Source organism: Lampetra fluviatilis, chromosome 59 (assembly GCF_964198595.1).
Source record: "Lampetra fluviatilis chromosome 59, kcLamFluv1.1, whole genome shotgun sequence".
NCBI classification, from domain to species: domain Eukaryota; kingdom Metazoa; phylum Chordata; class Hyperoartia; order Petromyzontiformes; family Petromyzontidae; genus Lampetra; species Lampetra fluviatilis.
Window position 1 is genome coordinate 4,726,382 of NC_136333.1, and position 23,989 is coordinate 4,750,370.

The 23,989-nt window shown below is 48.4% G+C and overlaps 1 protein-coding gene across 3 annotated transcripts; it reads left to right on the forward strand.

Annotated features, from left to right (window-relative positions):
• The first annotated feature begins 207 nt into the window (after nt 1-207).
• Nucleotides 208-22,680, forward strand: DAPK3 (death associated protein kinase 3). Of its 3 annotated transcripts, XM_078880897.1 has the most exons (12): nt 208-405; nt 2,297-2,340; nt 4,402-4,600; nt 6,432-6,653; nt 7,181-7,319; nt 8,104-8,233; nt 10,446-10,494; nt 10,752-10,778; nt 12,468-12,620; nt 13,577-13,622; nt 14,676-14,992; nt 16,203-22,680. In XM_078880897.1, exons 3-12 carry the CDS (start codon nt 4,542-4,544, stop codon nt 16,444-16,446), a joined length of 1,386 nt encoding a protein of 461 aa, XP_078737023.1. In that variant the 5' UTR covers nt 208-405; nt 2,297-2,340; nt 4,402-4,541; the 3' UTR covers nt 16,447-22,680. The 3 variants fall into 3 exon arrangements, with proteins under 3 accessions (XP_078737023.1, XP_078737021.1, XP_078737022.1); XM_078880895.1 differs by lacking the exon at nt 16,203-22,680 and having other exon boundaries at nt 14,676-15,681; XM_078880896.1 differs by lacking the exons at nt 10,752-10,778; nt 16,203-22,680 and having other exon boundaries at nt 14,676-15,681.
• Nucleotides 22,681-23,989: the final 1,309 nt, after the last annotated feature.

The window sequence follows — 23,989 nt, forward strand, 5'->3', positions numbered from 1 at the left end:
GATGGATTATCCTCTCTCTCTAAATGTCTGTCTGCGTTCTCTTCTACCCCGCGACGTCTTTGCGCTGCTGTGCTGTGCTGTGTTGGGATCCATTGTAAAACACACGAGTGTTGTGCTGTTGTTGTGTGTTGTGGTGTTGTGTTGGTGTTGTTGGTGTGTGGTGTTTGTGGTGTGTTGTTGTGGTGTTGTGGTGTGGTGTTGTTGTGTTGTGGTGTTGTTGTGTTGTGTGTACGCGGGCTTCCGAGAAGGGAGACGGAGCGATGGAATCGTCCCTTGCACAGGGGGTTGGGTTGGATCACTCCGTCGTAGGATCGTCAAGGGGAGGTAGGAGGGAGGCCTTCATCCAGCAGTGGATTGTGACGAGCGGTGCTTCTCCCAAGTGCGATTAGCAGTGAGACAATTGAGGTTGGTTGTGAGTTTTACACGGAGTCGTAAGCATCAATATAATCCACAATATAGTTTTATTTTAGCCTTAGATCGCGTAAATATGAATGTGTCGTTAAACCCGACACCACCCGACACAGCCAATTAATAATGTTTGTGTCACGTTAACAAAAAGTTGCCATACTCTTAGGGTTTTTTTTGGTAAAGTCACGTAGGTAAAAGAAAATAATAAAAATAATAGAAATAAAAGAATTATTTTTTTTAAATAAATATTAAAAATAATATAAATAGAAATAAAATAATTATTTTTATTATTCTATTATTATTTCTATAAATAATAAAAGTAATAGAAATAAAAGAATTATTTTTATAAATAAATAATAAAAATAATAGAAATAAAATAATACATTGAAATAATTTTTATAATATAAATAATAATAGAAATAAAATATTTATTTTCATTCTATTATTTCTATTTTTATTATTATTTATTTTCACTTACGTGACTTTACCGAAAAAACCTAAAAGTATGAATCCTTGCAGCCACGAAAGCTTCAAATCTAAAAAAGTTGCCAATTCGTTGCTGGTACAGCACTAACCGGTTGTGTGTTGGGAGAGAGAAAATCCACAAACATTAACAATCCCGAGTCCGACGTTTCGCCAGTCATTACAAGGAGCATCATCAGGCGGACAGCCACAGATCTGGTTGTCCCGCCTGATCAAGTTCAAGTTCATTGATTAGGTATCGCCCTGTGAGCCATTCGGCTCTTGAATCGGGTGCAACCGCAACAAACAAAAAACAAAAACATGAACAAGAAAACATCTTAAAGTGACTATGTGACTTTGTGCAAACAGAAAATCCAAGAAAAAACGGCAAAATATTGCAGAAAAAGCACCGTACACCAACGCTGTGTGCACAAATCCCCAGTGGGATGCAAGTCAAACAACAACCACAAGACAACTTAGATTAAAGCCATCATTCTAACTCCGTACTACAACCAAACAAACATGGCCAAACCCAAAAAACTTTTCGAAATCACCAAATAAAGCCATGAAAGCGATGGTGCTAGATTGTATATGTTGTGTTGTGGTTTTACTCTCCAACAAACACCGCTGTTGTTGTGCCACCTAACGAATTGGCACGTTTACTTGACACAAACTTATACATTGGCCGTGTCGGGTGATGGCGGGTTTAAACGACACATTTATATTTACGCGATCTAACCCCACAGTCTGTTGTTGTTGTGATTGGATATCATCGACGACGAAGTTGGTCGCTTCCTTTGCTGAGTTTGTGGAGAAATTCGCGTTTACCGGCGTTTTGCTCGGCGTTCGAGGGCGAAGCCTGCGGTCTTTCCTGATTTTCCGGCCGGCTTTGGGGTGCCGAGACGCCGCCAGGAAGCGAGGTGTGTGGGGGGGGGGTGGTAGTCCATGGGCTAAATGAAAATAGCATAAAGCTTTTGATTTAAAGCTTTCGTGACTGCAGGGATTCATATTCTTGGTTCTTTCGGTAAAGTCACGTAGAAGGTAAAGTCACGTAAAAGGGAAATAATAAAAAAATATTTAAAAATGTTTTATATTTATATTATTTTATTATTTCCCTTCTACGTGACTTTACCGAAAGAACCAAGAATATGAATCCCTGCAGTCAATAGAATTTTTTTTTTTATATTGCCCCAACAGTCTCTATACGGGGGATATTTGTGTCTATGTAATGATTGGTGTGTGTAAACTTCGTGCGAAGCGCAATACGGCGAAATTGTATGGGTACTGGCCTTGATGTGTCGCGATCAATCCCACTGACTTTCCTTTAACGGTCAAAATTATGTCTCTGATTTGCATTGTGTTCCTTCCACCTACTGTAATTCCAAGCATGCGTCTCTCTTCCCTGCTTCTTGTGCACACTTTTCAGCAGCCTTTGTGCTATTTTGCTTGTCCGCTGATGGTCACGTCACCGTGAGTAACATGCACTGATTGGAAACTTTCTTCTTCCGGCATGTTGGACAATTATTTTTCTTTTCATTCGTTGTTTTTATTCCAAAAAGCACCCCAATCCTCCTCTTGGTGACCTATCGTATAATGTCATCGGAATTCGCCTTCAGTGACGCAAGGCCGTAATTATAATAAAAATTGGGGGGGGGACACATCCCCCCCCCCCAATATTCAAATATGCTCAAAATATCCCCCCCAATATATTGCTAGAAAATTGATTTCTGTTTATATGATTGTGGTTATGGTTGTACTTTGTTAATCCCTAATCTCTGCCATTACATACAATGAAACAAGAAAAGGTAAAAAATAAAAAACAGCAATGTAATACACTATTAGACATTATTGTAAAAAAACAAATAAAAAGTCCATCCTATGTGTTAGTGACATTTGCAATATTTTAGGCAGCAAATCGCAGGAAATGAGTTTTCAAATTTAGATTTTTTTTTCTGGCGGGGGGACCCCCACACCGCCCTGAAGATTTGGTCCCCGCCAATGTTGACTCCATGGCTACGGCCTTGCAGTGACGCAATAATGACCCCGGCTCTTCATCATCAGAATCGTCGTCAACAGCCATGGTCAATCCACTGCTGGATGAAGGTGTCATCAATCCGTCACCTCCCGCCACGGTCCTGTGATACAGCAATCCACCCAGCATCTGCACGTGAGCTGGTCGCGCATGGCTCCATCTCTTCGGTGGACTCCAACTTCCCAGCTCTTATCTGCTAATAAATAAAGATGATGGTGATGTTGATGATTAGCAAGCCCCACATATAAATAAGGTACAAACTGAATCGCAGTATTCTACGTGCAACGAAACAAAGTTTGCAGGAAAAACCTTTACTGATCTTTTTCATTAACCTAAGATACTTTAAATTACAAACTCGTGCAGTGTTTCCCTCTATCATCAGAGACGTGCAGCTGTCATTTGATTGTTCACGCTTGCAATACCCCATGTCAAGAGTGCTTCCGTCAGAGTCCACAACATGCAATTCGTGAGAGGCCGTGTGCGCCGGTCGTATGCTCACGGTACGCTCATTTCAGTTACGTCAACCGAACTGCAGAAGCGAGTATCAAAATGTTTTTGTTGTTGAAAATCCAACAAAGCGGTTAAAAATTACGGAAGGCAATTTTTTTTTCCTTGAACATTTGATCAAATCGCTCGTGGAGGGTTGTGAATCATTGCATGCCTCGTGTTTAATTCAAGCCAACCATTGGTGCCCCACTCGTTAAAATTCCAAGTGTGTTAAAATAACCCACAGCTGAAGCACATATAAAGTTAATATTAACTCCACATATGCATGCAACAACTGTTATTCAGTGGCTGCTTGCAGGACAAAAAAAAGTCGTACGTGACCTTCAAATGATCTCGTACACTGCGCCGTTTTAAATTGTGAAGTGGAATTACTCAAAGGTATTGCAACAAATTATCTGGCGATTCGTTGGCGGTTGGGCACAAGAACAACGTAACAAAAGAAACCTTCAACACATAAATGGAAATATAAGAGGTGATGTTTTTGGAAATGCCCCTTCATCATGACGCGCGTTACAAAGAAGGGCCATTGCCTGAAACGTCTCTTCAATGGCCCTTCTTCATAGGACACAGTCATTGCCCTAAACATCGACTATATACATATGTTTCCTTTCACGTTAAGGTATTGTAACATCTTATTCATGCAGTTGATGACTTCCTTTGCAAATGTAAGGGATTTATAGTCTGTCGAAATCCTGGTTATAAATGAGCCGAGTATTGTCCTCTGCGGGATGAAGGCCTCCTCTGCTCAATGAAGGCCTCCGCATGCTGTTGCCGTTCCTCGTGCTTTCGTTGCCACAATCCATCATGAATTGATCTCTCAACGTTCCGTTCCGTTGGTGGTCACCCATTCCCTTGGGCGGCTAATGTCACGTGCTGTGTCCCGCCAGCTGGTTTAGTGAACCAGATTCATACCGCAGTTCAGTATAAATGTCGTGGATCGTGCATCTGAACGTTCATCCTCCGTTGTCCCACACACGCACGCTCTGTTGCAGTGTAATTCTCCGGGCGTGTTCAAGCGACACCCGTGGTGTTTGATTGGAAAGGGATGGCACCGAGGAGGGCGGACTGACCCGCGACCTCTTCCCCTGCCGCCACTTCTGCTACCCTCGCCGCTGCCGCCACCGCCGCCGCCATGACCTTCAAGCAGACCAACATCGAGGAGCTCTATGACTTCTCCGAGGAGCTTGGGAGGTGAGTGCTGCACAACAACCAACAGGGACGTGGGGCGGGAGGCGGATCTCCCGTACTGGAAAGAGCTTCACAGATCATCGGATTCCTCTTGCAGTCTAAATAAAGATTCGGATCTGGGTCAGGTTTTGCCATGGCTATTGCTTGCCACGAAGTGCTTCCCTTGCCCCAGTAAGTTGATGGAGGAGTCGCACTGAACGAGATGGATGGGTAGCTCGGAGGCCTGCCACCGCTGCTATATATGGCAACTTTTTGGCGCCACGGTGGCTAGGAGATGTTAACTACCTCGCCTGGTATGAAGGAGGTTGTGGGTTCGGTCCCGACCTTGACGCCTGTATATTTGGAGTTTAGTTCTGTATTTAATGTTTATACATTTCCAATCCGATTAATGAAACGATATGGTGGACTGCAATGCGTTAAACATTACTCTCGGTCGCAGGGTGGTTGGGTGGGTCATTTCTGGTGCTTGCAGTCTGGACTAAAGGTCACGTGAAGAGATTTTGGTGACGGTACCGATGTCCACTTCCGTGGGCCGTGATCGGGCACTGCTGTGAGACAGGTCTTGAGTTAATACTTTGTGACGTGACACCGATAGCACAAAACGGATTAGAATCGATGGAAGAGATCAAAAATAATAAAAACTAGGCTTCCCCATAACTGTTGCAGGTGAAATCAGGGTGTCAGTCCCATAGCTGAATGGACATGGCTAAGTAGAACATGTGGAGCAGAGGCTATTTCCCAAATATAAATTTAAGATAAAACAATATTTGGCGATTAAACAATAAAATGTTCGCGATCATTTTGTTGTTGTTATGGGGAGTGGCCCTTTGAGTAAGGACAGAGAGGCCAGAGTAGCATTGTTATCTTACTCAAGACGAGCATATAGTGAATTAAAATTTCGAGCAGTCAACACGAGCTCTATATATACATACACACGTGTGTCTACCGCACACGAACTGAGTTGACCCTTTCTTTCCACCGCACCTTGCAGATCTGGCATGAAGCGTTTGCAGAGCTGAAAATATTGAGCGATTGAGTTGCAGAACCTGCGGCGCTCACAACCGTGCATTTATTATTAGGTCGGGCATGCACGCATGGGCACAACTTTAAAATTGGGGGCACCTTCTTGGGAAATCGTCCCATTGAAAGTGATCCAGAGATGCAGGGAGCCCTCCGTCAGCTCGGGTTGCCACTCGTTCCGTAATCCAACCCGAGTCTTTCCTCCTGGACGTCACCCGCCAATCCGAAATGCCACCGGGGCGGGAGGTGGGGGATGCGGCGTTGTTGGTGGGAGGGGAGGGCGGCGGGCGGTGGAAGCCGATAATGTTTTGTCTGATTGCTTTGTTTGGCCTATGCCCCGAATTACTTGGGAATGTTGTCATCGGAGCTCGGAAGCCAAGCCAGGGTTGAGCTTGACGAAGCGCATGTACGTGTGACCACCGTGGGTAACGGGTGTGTTGTGTGCCGCGTTGCTGCCCTGCACGTGCGTTGTCCCGCATCTGCGCCCCACCTCCCCCCCCCACCCCCCGGCAAACCAGCAGTGGCGAAGAATGCCGAGGCTAACACCCATGGACTCGCACGGGCATGCCGCGAGTCATTGTTTTACTCGCAGACGTCCCAGTCGGCCGCGCATTTGACATCACGTAAAGGATTAAAATTAATTAAGTAAAATAAAAAAAAATAAACCTAAGAATATGAATCCTTGCAGTCATGAAAGCTTCAAATCTAGAATCACGTAAAGGCCTGCACACGCGTACATGCCTTAACGATTCCCGCCATGCACACGTCTCCCACCCCCCACCCCTTTACCACCACCACCACCCCGACACCGCAGCGGGCAGTTCGCCATCGTGCGCAAGTGCCGCGAGAAGAGCTCCGGCGTGGCGTACGCCGCCAAGTTCATCAAGAAGCGGCGGTCACGCGCCAGCCGCCGCGGCGTGAGCGAGGAGGAGATCCTACGCGAGGTGGACATCCTGCGCGAGATCGCGCACCCCAACATCGTCACGCTGCACGACGTCTTCGAGAACCGCACCGATGTCATCCTGCTGCTTGAGCTGTGAGTGCCGCTGTGGCCGCTGTGGCCGCTATCGCCGGAGCCCGGCCTCTCTGTCCCTCGTCAAGGCGCAGGACAATGCCGGCGGGGCTGGGGGGGGGTGACGTGTGTGCGTAGGCATCTGGAAAATAATCAGAGGTGGCTCCCCAATTGTTTCCGAGGTCGGAACGCTGAGCTGGCACCGTTGAGTTCCTGGATTCGGAGCTGGGTTTCATCCGCCTGTGATGAAACCACTTTCTCAAGTGGTAGTCAGAATGAGAATCATGATATTTATACTGGAGGAACCCGATGGGCTGCAAAGCTCTTTTTCACAGATGTCCGGTAGGGTCCACGGTTACCGATGAATACCTAAATAAATGATGAAGTGAATGAAATAATGATTTCACAGCCTGCGAATTGTAAATATCCATTTCACTCTCGTGCGACGGACATGACTTGTGTACAAGCAGGTGTCCACCGCGGAGATGTGCCAATTTCTCCTTTGATGCCATGATCTCTGCGACTTCCGTGACACCCTCCTCACCCCCCAGCGTGTCTGGCGGCGAGCTGTTCGACTTCCTGGCGGAGAAGGAGTCGCTGACGGAGGAGGAGGCGCTGGACTTCCTGCGGCAGATCCTGAGCGGCGTCGACTACCTGCACGGGCGCCACATAGCACACTTTGACCTCAAGGTGACGGTTTAGGGGTCACCTCCGTCGTCCTTATTTTAACTCAGGGGCTGGACTTAGTGATGGTGGATTAATTCTGTGCGTTATCCTTTAAACTTTTTTTTTTTACCTTTTACCAGGTCCACTGAGCTATGTAGCTCTTTTTCTTTCAGTGGCGACCTGACCACAAATGATAGCTCAACGAAGTGGCTTGTCATGTGCAAATTAATTGCAGCCAAATACTCTTAAACGGGTGATGTTGATTCTAAATGTGGAAAGAAAAACCGGAGGACCCAGAGAAAAATCTACGCGACCACGGGGAGAGAGACACGCAAACTCCAAATATACAGCAGGCGTCAGGGTTGGGATCGAAGCCACGACCTCCTGCATACCAGACGAGGCAGTTAACATCTCACCACCGCGGACGTTAACGAACGAACACCGTTATCGGTGGCCGATAACAGCATGTCAATAACGAGGGTTCACCTTCACCACGCTCGATGCTGCGACGCCTAAACGTGCTCCCCTCTTGCCCACGCGCCGCCCATGTCGGTTCGCAGGTCCGCGTCGGAAACGCGACATCGACGCTTGCATTTGGCGGAGACAATTTCGTTTGCGGGCCCGTTTCGAAGTGGCGGTGCCTCGCGCGACCATGGGCCGTGTCAAACGAATTTTGCGTTGCCGTATCTTACCCCCCCACCCCCTGCTCCCTGACGTGATGGCAAACGAGTTACACCCCGGATACCGGTCGATCCCCGTCGCTAAACCGTCGCGCCGTTTTTCTGCCCCGCCGCGATTTGCCGCGCAGCCCGAGAACATCATGCTGCTGGACAAGAGCGAGCGACGGCCGCGCATTAAGATCATCGACTTCGGACTGGCGCACAAGATCGTCGACGGCATGGAGTTCAAGAACATCTTCGGCACGCCCGAGTTTGTCGGTACGTTCGGTCCCCGTTGGCCGCCGTTCTCAATCTTTGTCGTCTCTCTCCTCTCTTCTTTCTCCCTGTTCCTCCTCCTCCTCCTTGCACTCAATCCACACGCTTTCGCTCTTTCTCTCTTCTCGGCCCCACCCCCCCTTCACCGGAACGCACTTTCCCCTCCACGTTAAGCAGTAACCTTCGCTCGCTAAGCTTCCGTTCCTCACTCAAAACTCACACTTCTTGTTCCCTAGCCCACCCCATGACCCCCCCGCCCCCCCCGCTTAATCTCCCCCGCATTACCTCCACCACCGCCGCTGTTCCCTCTTCATATTCTCATTGCATGGCTATCACTCATCGACCCCATTTATTCATTCAATCCATCTGTCATTTACCGTCATCAATTTCTCTTTTGCCAAATTGAGGCATCATCACAGATTTGCCCCCATTGCTTCCTCTCTCATCTATTTCGTTCGCCTCATCTCCGCCATTGCAATTATACGTTGGTACCGTTGATCATTCTTTGTAAAGCGCCTTGCTTTAGGCGTGATATAAATTCCGTTAAGATTTCCCCGGTCATCGGTGCCAATTTCGCGACCGACGCGATCGCCTCACTGTGGAATATCAGAATCAGAATACGAATTTTATTCCCCAACGTTTTGCCACTTTTTTCTAGATTTGAAGCTTTTGTGACTGCAAGGATTCATATTCTTAGGTTTTTTCGGTAAAGTGCCACCTGCAGTTGAGACTCTCTCTGCCCACCACTTTCTTTATCACAGTTTGACGAGGCGACTGCACCTCTCAATGTCCACTCCCCCGAATGTTCCCTTTTAACGTAAAAAATGTTCCCGCGTTACAAATGCATCACGAGGGACCGCGTTACCAATGTATCACGAGAGAGAGAATGCAACTCTCTCTCGTACGGCCTTCTGCAATTCTCTAATCTCCAAACTCCGAAGGATCCAGAAGGCTACCGGCAGACTTGAGAGATTAGTGGGAGGCACCGTACAAATAAATGTAAATGATTATTTTTACTTTATCTCCCACAAATGAGATGACTTCGATCTTGAGTTTTCGTGACTGCAGGAATCCATACTCTTTGGTTCTTTCGGTAAAGTCACGTAGGTCGTCCTCGGTGGAACTGCTGGATTATATTTGTTCCGCCTGAGGACGACCGCTTGTGTTGCGATCGAAACGTCGTGATTTATTTTATTTTATACCTACGTGACTTTACCGAAAGAACCAAAGAGTATAGATGACTTCACCTTGAAACTCCCGTCCCTACGCTGGTTCCCAATCCAATCCCAGTTCGAGAAACACGGCCCGATTCGTGCGTTGGGAAAGAAACCAAAAAGAGTAGCTTCTGCGGGGATTTTTTGGGGCGTAAAAATGGCCAAAGAGGTGAAAATTATCCGTAGCTTGTCTCCTTGCCGTAGGCGTACGACTTCACCCTCTGAGTGAGTGTTGGGGCAAATGTTGGCGGAACGCCATTTCGACCTTGGGGAACACTCCGTCCTGGCGGAGTTATTGGAAAAGGGGTATAAACAGGGCGATCCATCAAGCTTAAGAGTGGCCCCTTCGCCAACACTCGCGTTAGCATCTCGTTCTTTCGGGGCTGATAAACGTGGTGAGAGCGGAGCCATTGGCAGATGAACGCCTGGCGCGAGAGCCCCGAGGTGTCATGGCTCGCGTGTTGCTCAATCTCCAAAAACACTCGTTCACTTTGGCACGTTGGGAGGGGTGTCTTGAGCTTAAGCTCTTAGCTTTCGTTTACGAAAAAAGGTACACGTACAACCCTTTTTGTCACTGTTCACCAGAGGTCGCAATCGGGTACCCGATACCCGTACCCTACCCGATACCTGGCTACCCGTACCCGGCCGAGTACGGGTTACCCGTTTGCGACCCTGGTGCGGCCGGGTACGGGTAAGGAGTCAAAACCCGTTTGCGCGACCTCTGTTGTTCACCACGCTTTTGTCATTCTTTCGTCACGCCGGTCAGTGCGGGGTCGGTGAAGGCGTCGAGCATAGACGACACGGGAGCACAGAAATACAGCACGGCATTTGAACTGCTTTCTGCACAGTAGCCGCGCAGCCCAGAACACACCTCCCCATCCACGGTGGCCGCTCATTCAACCGCGTATCCGCGATCCAACGGGGCGATTCGTTCGTACGCGCGACATATGTTAATTCTTCTGTCGTGTTCCCGTCCGTTTGTTTTCATTCGATGAAAACAGCTCCTGAAATCGTGAACTTTGAACCGCTGGGGCTGGAGGCCGACATGTGGTAAGATTTCACCGTGGACCTAGAGTTTGTATTTTTCTGCAGTCGCTCTAAAATACGCACAGCCCTCTCTCTGCCTTGTGTTGTTTTTACACTTTGATTTATCTGCTCTGCATTCATGATGCGTGTATCTATTTTAAAGTTTTTTTGGCATGGCTTTTTGAAGTGTAACCAGTTTGATTTCTTTGAAATCTTTAAATTGCTATTTTTATTTATTTAATTTGCACACGTTTACTTTGTGTTGTTGTTTTTGTTTATAGGAGTATTGGCGTAATCACATATATTCTGTGAGTATTAGCACACGCGCTTTTGTTTTGCCTATATTTGCCTCCTTATGCATTTTACGACTGAACTCGCAACCACAGTCGATGCTTGAGATTACCTGCTTGCAGATTATCCGGATTGCGAATTAACAGTGCTTGAGTAATATACGTCAGAATATGTATTTGTACTGATGTCCAGGTACATGCTGGTTTAATTCCTGAGCTGCTCCTCACTCATCGAGGGTCAAGTGGCTCAGTGCCCACGTGGCCACAGAGGCGGCGGCAAGTGAATTGATTACTTTTAAGAAGCAGCGAACGCAGAAGATGTTTTGTACGGCTTCACATCCGTTCTGTATCGCTAAACAATAAATATGTAGGGTTCCACGGTGGTGAGATGTTAACTACCTCGCCCGGTATGCAGGTCGTGGGTTCGATCCTGACCGTGACACCTGCTGTATATTTGGAGTTTGCATGTTCTCCCCGTGGTCGTGTGGATTTTTCTCCGGGTCCTCCGGTTTTTCCCTCCACATTTAGAATTAGCACGCGTTTAGAGTATTTTGCTGCTATAAATTTACATGTGATAAGCCACTTTGTTGAGCTATCATTTGTGGCCAGGTTCCTTCTGAAAAAGAGCTACATAGCTCAGTGGGCTTTACCTTCTAAAATTTAAAATAGTTCAAATATGGTTTAACAGCTCAACTTCAACATGACTGAATCTTGTGCAGGTGGTTGCGGATGTGCTGTGTAGCCCTCCGATGTGCTTACGGGTCGTGCCGCGTGTTGTTGTTCGGCATGATGTCCGACGTTCCGCCCCACGTACTAAGAGGGTGGTGCGCGTGCCAAAACGTGCCAAAATCGGCATGCCAAATTGACCGTGGCCAACGCACACCCGCGCCGGTTAATTCTGATCCCAGCCGATCAGTCCGACCCCGGGGGGGCCCTATGTACGTGAATTCCTGATTAGTTGTCATGCGCTGCAAGGGTTGTCTGGTGTTGAGTGGGGAGGGTTCCTGCTGCCGTTGATTTGTGAGGAGCCACGTGCCAGTCCATTGAGCCTGATCCAAGCCAACCTGGCTAGCTTTGGGGCCTTTGTACAAAGGTGACCGATTCATATTGCCAATGTGAAACAGTCTGATCTCGGCGTCGGGCTTCCTGCTACCATTCAGTAGTTGTTTGTCCGTGAGCCCAGGCCAGATGTTTCACTTATCTGGTACCGCACAAGGAGGCGTAACTTTATCGGTTCCAATTTCCCTACGTGACCAATAACAGTGAATCATGTGGTCACCATAATAGAATTTTTTTTGGTTAGATCGCGTTTTTGGGTTACGCGATCTAACTCCAGAAACCTCAATTATGGATAATATTGGTCGCGAATGCCTACATTTCATGTGATACCTGTTTAAGATGGGTACATCTAATTATTCGCTCGTAATATGCACGTATAAATTGGATCTACGAAAGTTTTACTACGTTGGATGGCACCGGTTTTTGCTCTGGCCCACGGACTACGTGAGCTGTTTGGACTTGCTCTTACGCTGGGTGGCGGCAGTAGCCAGGATAATCGGCCACGATACGGTGCCATGGAACGTTGCCTTGGCTTGAGATTTGTTGTCATCTTCCAACGCCGATGGTGTCGTTGCGATTGCGGTGGCGATTGCAGTGGTGATGGCAATGGTGATGACGGTCGCGGCGGTTTCCCGGTTGTTGTTTCAGGCTGAGCGGCGCCTCTCCGTTCCTGGGCGACAGCAACGAGGAGACGCTCGCCAACATCACAGCCATGAACTACGACTTTGACGAGGAGTATTTTGGCCAGACGAGCGAGCTGGCCATCGACTTCATCCGCAAGCTGCTCGTCAAGGACCCCAAGTGAGGAGCCGCGTGCGGCGCGAGGGACGAATGGGCTTGCAGTCGCAGTAGTCTCGTTTGTCGATGAGGAATGAGTTCGGCAACTCGATGGTTTTTTTTTTGGTTAAGGGAGGCTGTCTCTGGTGTACTCCAATCGGTTTCAAGGACACTGCATAAGTTATAACCGAAGCGTCCAGAATAGAGTTTTTTTTTAGTTAGATCGCGTAAATATAACTGTGTCATTAAACCCGTCACCACCCGACACGGCCAATTAATAAGGTTTGTCAAGTAACACACAACGTGCCAATTCATTATTGGTACAGCACACCGGAATGTTTGAGAGTAAACTCACAACGTTCACAATTCGAGTACGACGCTTTTCCAGGAATTACAGCTAGCATCATCAGGCGATAGAGTTGTTCAAGGTGTGTTTGTTGGCATATTTTACTACAAGTATGTCTGGTTAATGCAGACTTGATGCCTTGTAATCGGTGTCTATTTGGAGTTTCAACATCTTCACACCTCCCAATATTATTGATTGAAATGGGTAAAGCCTTTTCTTTGTTTTGTATTCGTCCAAACATTAGCCAGGCTCGAAAAATCCTGCTGAGCTTCCGAGATGTGGACGAGATCTGGCACATTCTGGCCGATTTAGTCACGGGCTCGGAAGAAAGACGATGTCAATCCTTTCACCAAGAAAAACTTCAACGGATTATTTGCCGAGAGGGGGGGGGTCCCTTGTTACGTCGCGACGTCTGGCCAATTATTTCGACGAACGTTCGACTTTGTGCGGGAGGTAACCGGAGAAATCCCGGCGCGCGTACGAGAGGGTAACGCTCGAAAAAATCCAATACGGGAAGGTCTTCCAACCTCCTCGCTCTACCGCCACCAGCGTCCCGTGTGTGACAGTGCACAACGCCGCAGATCTGACCAACGACTCGCGCAGTTGATGTGAGCCTTTCATCTTCTTCTTCCAGGAAACGTCTTCTCATCAAAGACACGATCACCCACCAGTGGGTCAAGGTACGGACTCTACCCGCGTCCTTCAGGCTTAAGCTGCTCCTTTAGCCTAAGATGACGTTGGGAGTGAATGGAGGTGAACAGGAACCGGGCCGCGTTCACCTGCCGCGCGCACGCAATCCGATTCCGTCGCTCTTGTCGCACCTTGACGCCAGACACGGAGGATCTTTTATATTTTAAGAAACCAAATCGTCATCGTCGTCGTCACGATCATCGCGACGCACTGCTGCGTGCTACCCGTAACGTAGCCCCTCCACTCCCCTGTGGCAACCTCTGTTTGCATATTCTTAGGTTTTTTTCGGTAAAGTCACGTAGGTAAAAAATGTAAATTAAAATTTTTTTTTTACTTTTATTAATTTGAATTTTTTACCTACGTGACTTTACCGAAAAAACCTAAGAATATGAATCCTTGCAGTCACGAAAGCTTCAAATCTAGAACCTCTGTTTGCGTCCAAACGCCATCCAGACCGAACCCCCCCCACTTAGTCTCTGGCACGTGATGGTTGGGTAACATGCTGGCGAGGTTTGGTGGTGGGCAGTCGCATCGCGCAACTGTTGATCTATTTGAAGGACGTTTGCCTGCCGTTCTGCTTGTACCTCGAGAATCAAAGTTTAGCGCAAGGATGGGCAGCAATCCACACGAGCCAGCAGGAAATAGTATTTTGATGGTAATGAAAATGACAAGGATGATGATGATAATGACGATAAAACTAGAGGCTGAACCAATACTCCGTCGTCATCATCTCCACCCCCGCCACCACGGGCCACGCACAGGTGCACGGCTGTGTGGCACCAGGGCAAGCAGCCGGCCCTGGCGCAAGCGGACGATGTGGTCGCAGGCTGGCACTCGTATCATGGTGATCATGAAAATGACGATGCCGACGACGACGGCGACGACGAAGAAGAGACCTTTAAGGCGAGCCGACGCGCCGATCCACTGCTAACCCCTCCGCCCTTCCCGCCACCACCGCCCGTCACGCACGCACGCATGTGCACGCACGCATGTGCACGCACGCACACACACACACGCACGCACGCATGGCCACGTCGCACCAGGGCAAGCAGCCGGCCCCGGCGCAGGCGGACCGCGACACCAGCAAGAAGGAGCGGCGCCGCCTCAAGCCGAGCCGCCTCAAGGAGTACACGATCAAGTCGCACTCGAGCATGCACCCCAACAGCACCTACGTGGACTTTGAGAGGTTCACGCGGGTCGTGGAGGAGCTGGCCAGCATGGAGGAGGGCCTGGGCGCGCTGCAGAAGGGCCGCCGGCGCCTGCGCGAGGAGCTGGGTGTGCTGCTGGCCGCGTGCAGCGAGACCGAGGTTCACCAGCGGCAGGCGGGCGAGGCGGCGCGCCAAGAGATGTCGCGCGCCCGGTTCGTGGATGCGGTCGCCTCGATCGCTTCTTTGCGCTCTCACCTGCCCTCACCCACTGTTACCCGTTCTCACCCGATGTCACCTACCCTCACTGTTAGCCGTTCTCACCCGCACTCACCCGCACTGTCACCCGCACTCACCTGCTGTCACCTGATGTCACCTGCCCTCACCCACTGTTACCCGTTCTCACCCGCACTCACCCGCACTGTCACCCGCACTCACCCACTCTCACCTGATGTCACCTGCCCTCACCCACTGTTACCCGTTCTCACCCGCACTCACCCGCACTGTCACCCGCACTCACCCACTCTCACCTGATGTCACCTGCCCTCACCCACTGTTACCCGTTCTCACCCGCACTCACCCTCTATCACCCGCTGTCACCTGCACTCACTCGCACTCACCCGAACTCACTCGCACTCACCCGAACTCACCCCACACTCACCCACACTCGCTGTCACCCAACCTCACCCGCTTTCACCAGCTCTCAAATGTCACTTATTCTCTCCCGTTCTCACTCGCCCTGATCTAATTTGTTTAATCATTGATTTATCAGCGCAACTTCTGTTTTTGATTATCAACTTATCTGCTTTGAGAACCAAAGTGAGTACCACAACGAGCAGCCCACAAAACAGCAGCCAATAAAAAAAATCCTTTCCGAACCTGCAAGCTTGCGTGTTTTTAGACGGCGTGACTTAACGCCCGTCACCGCAAAGCAATAGATGTTGAGCAAATACGAGACGCTGTGCCTTCGGTGCTTGTTTGGGCAAGGTGAATCCTCCAGAAGTGAGGCTTGCAGGAAAATTCGTCATCCATTGACAGTAACATACCTGGGGAGGAGTTGGAGGTCTCAATCTTTACGTACGTACATGTATTTATATTGAACTTTTTTTCGCACCGTACGTAGCATCCCGTGCTAATCGGAGGTGCGGGGGAAGGACAACAAATGAAACGCAAAAGCTGTTAAAGAAATGACTTTTCTATCTTGATTTAAAAGTTGCATAGCTCCCAGTGGCTTACTAATATTGGAAGGAAGAGCGTTCCAGACGGCCGCAGAAGCGCATCTGAAAGCGCCGCGCCATACGGCGACCAGCCAAAAGCCGCTGCTGCTGCGATGTCGAAATCGGCGTGGTATCACTGTTCATTTGTGTACGTGCTTTCGCCCGTTGCGACCCGTTGACCTCCACCCGTACGGTGTCTCCCCCGCAGCTACGAGGCGCGCAAGGCGGACGAGGGCTGGCGCCACGCGCGCGACGAGACGCGGGCACTCGACGCGGCGATCACGCACGTCGAGGGACGCATGGGCCGGCGCCAGGCGCAGCTGGAGGCGCTGGCGCAGGAGGTGGCGGCCGAGATCACGTGGATGCAGGAGGTGCTCGGCGAGGCGACTGCGGCGGCGGCGGCGGCGCCCCTGTCCATCGTCGCCGGGATTAACGGAGACTCGCACTGCTGAGACGCCGGGGACCGGGCCGCCGTGACGTCGCCGAGTTTGGTGTCGATTTTAACTGGGGGGGGTTGGGGTGGGGGGGTTTGTCCACCGTTTGCGGTGGGGCGCCGCGTGGTGGCTGACCGGCTCGGGCGAAGAGTCTCGCGTTTGGTGCGGTCGTCGGTGGGGAAATGGCTGCTCGGGTGATGGCTGTGGATACATTCGCAGCGGAGACATCCACGGGGACCCTTTCACTCTTGAGACATCATAGCCGTCTGTGTGTTTGTTGAACTTCTTTCGCACCGTACGTAGCCAAACGCGCTAATCGGAGGTGCCGGGGAAGGACTGCAAACTTAAAACAACAAACTTGATGGCATCTTTCGTCCGCATTTACTGTCGCATATATTGACCGATGTGCTATAGTGAAATCTAAAGACCCTGTTATGATAGCATCATAGGTTGTCTTGTTTGCTATAGCAACGTCGGTAGAGCCAGTTACTGCAGTGAAGTCCATGAAGGCCCATTTACTATGGTGAGGTTTGAGCACCCATTTACCGCAGTGACGACAGAATCAATTGGTGACATCAGACCTCTCTGCCATCAGGACATCAATATACCCATTCGCTATGACATCAATAGTGAACTACTAATCTGTTGATCACTGTCGATGTCGAGCATCCAACAGAACCATCATAGCAACATTCGTAGTCCAGTTTGGCAACATCTTTACATCAGTTTACTAATTGTGTCATCTCTAGAAGCGTTTAATGTGGTGATGTTCAGAGAGCCGACAGCTAAATGATTTCGGAGCACTTTGCAAACGGTTAAATGGTCTTGTCTTTTAAGCCGCACTTTTATCTTTTTACATCTGCAGAGTCGTTTTCTCTCCCAGCGAGAGTGCCGGAGAGAAGGGGGGGGGAGTGCTGTTGGGCTGATCTGGTGGCTAGTTTTGTACTTTCAGAATCGGGATATTTATTTATACTGCAGGAGGAATCCGGCGAGCCAATGAAGCTCTTTATCCACAGGTGGTCCTGTATGGGCGGGTCGGCAAGTCACAACGGCAAACAATACAACAACAACAATGACAGGAGTGCAACTTCTAGAAAATGCTAAGCAAGTCATTTCGATTTAAAGCGTTCGTGACTGCAGGGATTCATCGTCTTGGTTCTTTCGGTAAAGTCACGTAGAAGGAAAATAATAAAATAATAATAATAAAACATTATATTTAATTATGTTTTATTTTCCCTTCTACGTGACTTTACCGAAAGAACCAAGAAGAAGTAATTAAATGTAAATGAATAATAAATTAGTTAATTTAATTTACCCACAGCCTCTAAAAAATGTGGGTGTGTTTACTAGCCTCCCCGCGCCCCAACCGGTCCCATGTACCACGAAGTAAACCGGAGTGGTCTCTGCGCTCTTTCAACTCTTGTCTCTACCCCTGAAACCCCTCTTCGTCCTGGCCAGCAGACCTTGACATTGATTCGTTGGCATCCAACTCCTGGGCACATCGCTGCTGGCACCACGCTCCAGAATAGAAGGGCAGCACACACCCCCATCAAATGCTGGGGTGTGTTTGAGCAGGGGTCTACCACCCCCCCCCTCCCCACCGATGATTTGCCACGGGACCCCCAATGAGGGGGGGGTCTCGGACCCCAGTTGAGAACCCCTGCTCATTTGCATTTTTTATTTGATGAAATTACACTTTTTTTTGGTAATTTATTGCTCATGTATTTATTCAGCATTTCTTTTGTTTTACTTTTATTCTTTTTTGTTAAGGTATTTTATCGTTTAGTGGAAGGGGATTGTTTGGGTATGTTTTTAATTATGAAATCTTTATCTCTCTTTAGTTTTTGTGTTATGACAAAAAAATGTTGCTACAATTAATTTCTTGTGTGTGTGTATAGAAATATACGTATCAATGGGGTACAGCATTAATGAGTGGCACTACAGTTTAATCGATCGGCAGGTTGCGTGCGGTGAGGTATAGTGGTGGAAGACTCCCACATCCTTCAAGAAGTCTGGCAAGTGTGGAAGAGTAGGCCAAATGCCCGCCCTTGAGCTTTCTATAGTGTAGGCCCTTCCGCCAGCAATGTAGTTGAACTTCTTTCGCACCGTACGTAGCCAACCGTGATAATCGGAGCAATGATTAGTCAACGTGCAGGGCTGCACCTTATCCTTTTACCTATAGAATTATAGTACACACATTAATGATGCTGAATGCACATATACACATGCAGTACGTCTGTATTATGTACGTGTGTCTGAACATAGGTGTATTACCTAGACACACCGATAAAGTATACATGTAGTCTATATACACAAAGATGTATTCATGTGTTCTGTCTGCGGGGAGTGGTGGCGCATTGGTTAATTTCACTGCATTGTGAACCCGGCGACGTGAATTCTATGGCTAACATTGGTGGGGAGTGATGTCAGTCGGTTATGGGCCCCCTCCGTCAGTAACCACCCCCACCCCCGCTCTCACCAATGTGGTGAAGTATGGTCAAACAACCCCCTTGGCTGACATGGCATGGGGAGGTCTTCATCCAGTATTGGATTGAGAAAGGTTTGTAAATTAATATTATGATGCTTTCTATATTTAGAAAAAGTACATTGTATATTTTTTGTTATTTTGTATCTTCTGGGAAACATAACTACTCATTACTTGGAAGCAGTTGCCAAAAGTTTACTAACAGAAGTGAACGCCAATACTGATGCATTACAACTTCGTACATGCTTGGACTGGACTTACACCAGTCGGCATAAAAGTTTACGATTTTAAGATGACGTTTACGGCGCTGCGTGTGCTTGCTTGTGCCACGCTAGCCCACACAGGCTCATAGACGATGGCTCCTATAGCGTGATGCTTGCGCAGACTCAGACCAAGGAGGTTGTTTGTCTCTGTGAGCAGATTTGTCCAGATTTAAACAACTATGTTTTTGTTACAACAGAGACTGGTGTGGCAATGCTTGTCAGATGAATTCACAGAAATCGCCTGAGTCGATCATGGTCTTCGTTTCTACTCCCTGCGGAGGAGCAATTCGTATGCTGGGTCGCCGCAGGAAATCAAAAACTCCGTCTTGTGATTGGCTGCACACGACTGTGAGTGATATTGATCCTGAACAACTGAATCCAAACTGAAGTATTTTTTGTTTGTTAATCAAAAGAAACTTGCATCAAAATGTAGGCAGCGTTGCCCAAGTTCACGCGCAGCTCGAGTGATTAAAGCGACCTGTGCCTTGAGGGGCCCCACGTTGGCACGGCTCACATGTGCGCGTGGAAAAAGAGGGGCCTGACAAAGGCACTGTATGTGAAGGGTTCAAGTTGCCTTGTTGGATGTGGAATCTCAATCTAGAATGAGAATATTTTTTATTGGAGGAATCTGATGACCTGTAAAGCTCTTCTTTTACAAATGTCCATTCGGGTCATGGGGTAAGAATGTTACAGAAACAAATAATACAAAAACTCGATTGGAGTGCAAAGTACAGAAAAGGCAAGCTGCTGACCCTCTTGGCGTTGTGTTTTGAGTACAAACCGTGACTTAATGCGCAGAGAGAAACCCGTCGGAAGGTTTGTGCGCGGATGTCGCCGTTTTTTGTCTTGGGGACGTGCGTGCCGTTGTAAAATTCCCCCCCCCACCAGTGTTCCCGTTTCTTCAGATGCGCCAAAGTGGTTTTGGCCCCTTGAAGAAACCTGGTGAGCTCGTGTGGCAACCATTGATTGATTTTGGTGCAACCCTTACCCCCCCCCCCTCCGTGGCTTAAATGTTTAAAATACTCTCAGCAGGGGGTGTCTGCTTTCACACTGCACTAAAAATACACAAAAACCCCAACGTATGGCATATGGACGAAGCTGGTTGTTTTCACAGCCTACTGCAGTTGTGGCTAACAGCAGCCGTCGTGGATGCCTCTTTTGGCGAATTCGATTTTGTTCCGTTCGGCTTGGGTATTCTTTGCGAATTCCGTGCCCCCTCGCGCCCACCCAGACAAACATTTTCTCGATGTCATTGCCGGGTCACGACCAATCCTTTCCGCTCGGCTGTCTCTCCCTGGGAGACTGGGGCATCCTATTTCTGCCGTTTGGCAAAAGGCCACTTGTCAAATTCGACTTGTGTTTGCGCGCGCGGTGGTTGGTGTCTCATGCCATGATCAATCATTTTTGGAAGGCTCAAGAAGCCTGACATATTATCTTTTCAGCACCCGGCAAGACTGGGTTTGTTGTGGTTACTTTGTTTCATAGTGGAATGCGGTAACGGTGATAATTTATACGGTGGTGGGACACGTTTACCGTATTCTCCAGATTGTAAGATGCTCGGGAAAGGAAGACGCACCGAGATTGTGTACCCGATGTCAATGAAATTCCACAGATCTCGTCACACGCACACACCTACCCGATTCTAAGTTGCACCCCCTACTTTTTTAACAAGGGGTAATAATGCATGTTGTAATTTGGAGAATACTGGATTCTTTTTATGTTTTATTTGTTACTGCTGTCCGTACAGTTTGTGGGGATTTTTTTAGGGGAGATTTTGGCTGTCATTCTGTTGCTCCAGCGATTGTGACTAATGGTCACGTGAATTGTGTTCTTTTAAGGCCGCACACACACACACTCGGCTAACGAGATGTCTGCCGTTTTAAATAAAATACCGGAACATAAAAAACATCGCCAAATTGAAAATTGTTTGACAATCCGAAGTTAAAATAAATAACAAAGGTTAGCGTGCTTGGAATATAAAAATATATTTTCATCATAAAATGGGATTTTTAATTACATATTGTACACGAGGAGAGCTCATTAAGACATTTACTTCGTGGTGACATTTATCCTCTCCACAATTTGTTGCGGCAGGGGGGGGGGGGACGTCTTGAATTCAGAGTATTTTTTCAAATTTTGATTATTTTTGTAACAATCGTTACTTGTAGATAGGGAGAAAAGGGTCCTTTTTAAAATAGACCCGTTTCAACAAAGATGTGGTGCAATGCATTCGTAAGCTTCTCCCCCCCCCCCCCCCCGTGAGCTGGAACTTCATCAGCGTGCGATGATGCACGGTGGGTGAAAAGCTCAGCGCCTGGAAACGTTAAAGGTGGCTAATTGGGGATCAACTCCATTGGCTCCGTGCCCGCAATCTATTCTACGTTGAATCGTTCCACAGGAGCCGACACGTCTTGCCTGCTTAAACACAAAGCACACGTCCGTGTTGCGCCGCTCACAGTTAACAAGAACAGGGCAAAACCATTGACTTTATGCACCAGCTGCCTTCCTCAATACTCTTACTATTTTTGCAGAAGCAATTTATATATATTGCAATATCGTTCGGGAATAATGTGTGTATTTTGATTACTGTCGTTTTTGCAATAATTCGTGATGGATTTTGTCTCGCAAAGCATCTGTGGGTTTATACTTTGACCGCGAAATTTTCTTCTGTCGCTTGTCACTCCAATTCGTAGTCATTGGCGGTGTAACGATACCTTGATTCGTCGATTTGAATCGGTTCCTAGCAGTGAATTGCGCGTGAGAATCGTTTTCCCTTCGCATTCGTCTGTGGTATGTTAAACGTGACCTCTGCTACCTGCTGGTGGCCGCTACATCCACCACGAGCAGAGAAAAAACTCAACGAATCCATATGTTTGAATCGATAGTGAATCTCACTGTCAAGTGAAGACTTTCTCACTTTTATAACTCTAAACCCAAAACAATGCCAATGACTTCAGTTGCAGGCAATATTATGGGACTTGCTGACCGTAGTACAATTCCTAGCCACCGCTAACAGAGCTGGAAATTAGTATCTGAACTGGTCCTGGGCCCTTCGTGTTACTAATCCGCACTGACCAGAGTGGTGAAGTATGGTCAATCGAACCCCAAGACTGGCACGGTATGGAGAGGCCTTCATCCAGCAAATGATTGGCATAGGGCTGGCTGTATGTGATGAATGATTGAACCGGCTGGATGGAGTGGCCCTCGTTCCGTCTGCTCTACGCGAGCTGCTTCTCTGCTCTCGTTGTCACATGCGGGCTCATGAGGCTTGAGGAAATTGTCTGAAACAACGTCAAATTATCTCGAAGCAGTTACACGCTGTAGATTCGTGTACTAATTGTTCTGCTTGTACGAAAAACGAAGTCTTGGATTTTACTTTTTTTTTCCTCTTAACGCTATCGCAGTGCAGGACTGATTATAATTGAGGTTGATTTTATTTTTGAACGGTCATCCAGCGTTCATGAAATGTCTTTGGTCGCTTGAATAAACGGACACGTTTCTTGACCAAAAATTGGTTCGAATCCTCATCTTTGCCAGGTTGCTGTCTGCCATATGTTTGCACCCACAACAACAACCGCCATTCGCCACGAAGTGGCGGGGATGTCACCATGGCACTTGTGCCAGGCTAGGTGCACTTTCAGGCCACGTGAAAGTGTCGAACGCCCGCTGGCGGGAGGTCACGGGACAGACCTAGTAGGTGCCGTGGGTCGACTGACTGAGATGACTGGCCGATGCACCACCTGTGCCACCTTACTATGTTTTATCCGCCCGGCGCTCCGCTCGTTGTGAGCGTCGCTCCTCCGCCCTCCGTTGTTGCTGGAGGACGCCTGCCCATTAACAAAACCAATATTCGCCACTAAGTGACGGAGACGTCACCACGGCACCTGTGCCAGGCCAGGTACACTTTGAGGCTGCCACGTGAAGTGTCGAAGGCTCGCTGACAGGAGGTCTCGGGACAGACCCAGCAGGTGCCATTGCTTGACCGACTGAGATGACTGGTAGATGCACCCCACTACGTCAACTTGCTGGATTTTAGCCGCCCGGCGCTCTGCTCGTTGTTGTGAGCGTCGCTCCTCCGCCCTCCGTTGCTGCTGGAAGACGACTGCCTCCACCTGCCCAGTAGCGTCCTTCACGATGCCTCCTCCACAGAGGCCGATCTTGACACCGCTGGTACCGGTGATCGGCAAGTTCACTCAGCTCCATGTCCTCTTGTGCACACACACCGGTCATGGATATTAACTTCCAACAGTTTTACGTGAAGTAGTCACGTTCTGACGTGATGTTACACGGTGTTTATTAACGGGTTGATTCAGGCAAGGGAGGTTGTCACACACGACCAACTCGTGCTTAAGGGGCCGTCCATAAATGACGTCACGCACCTGGGGGGGGGGGTCAGACATTTCTGACGATGTGTGACGAGGGGGGGGGGGTTAGAAATGTGACGTCACGTAAAAATGCGCAACTTTAAATAAATATAGACAACACGTTCTACTTAATTGACTTTTTAATAAATATTTTATCCTACAACATCAAAGTGCAGCGCCAAATTAAATACGCACGACAATGACAATAGTTTAAAGCATGTTTTTTTTTGGGGGGGGGGGGTGGGGGCAGAGCTTTGTAACGTCACATTTGAGGGGGGTCTGACTTTTTGTGACGCCGTGTTACGAAGGGGGTGGGGGGGGGTCAAAAATCGTCAAAAATCGTGTGACGTCATTTATGGACGGCCCCTAACGGAGCCTATTGCCAGGAGCTGGCTATATTCAACGCAGATTATTTTATTTACGCAGACGAAATGCAGTGGCTAGCAAAG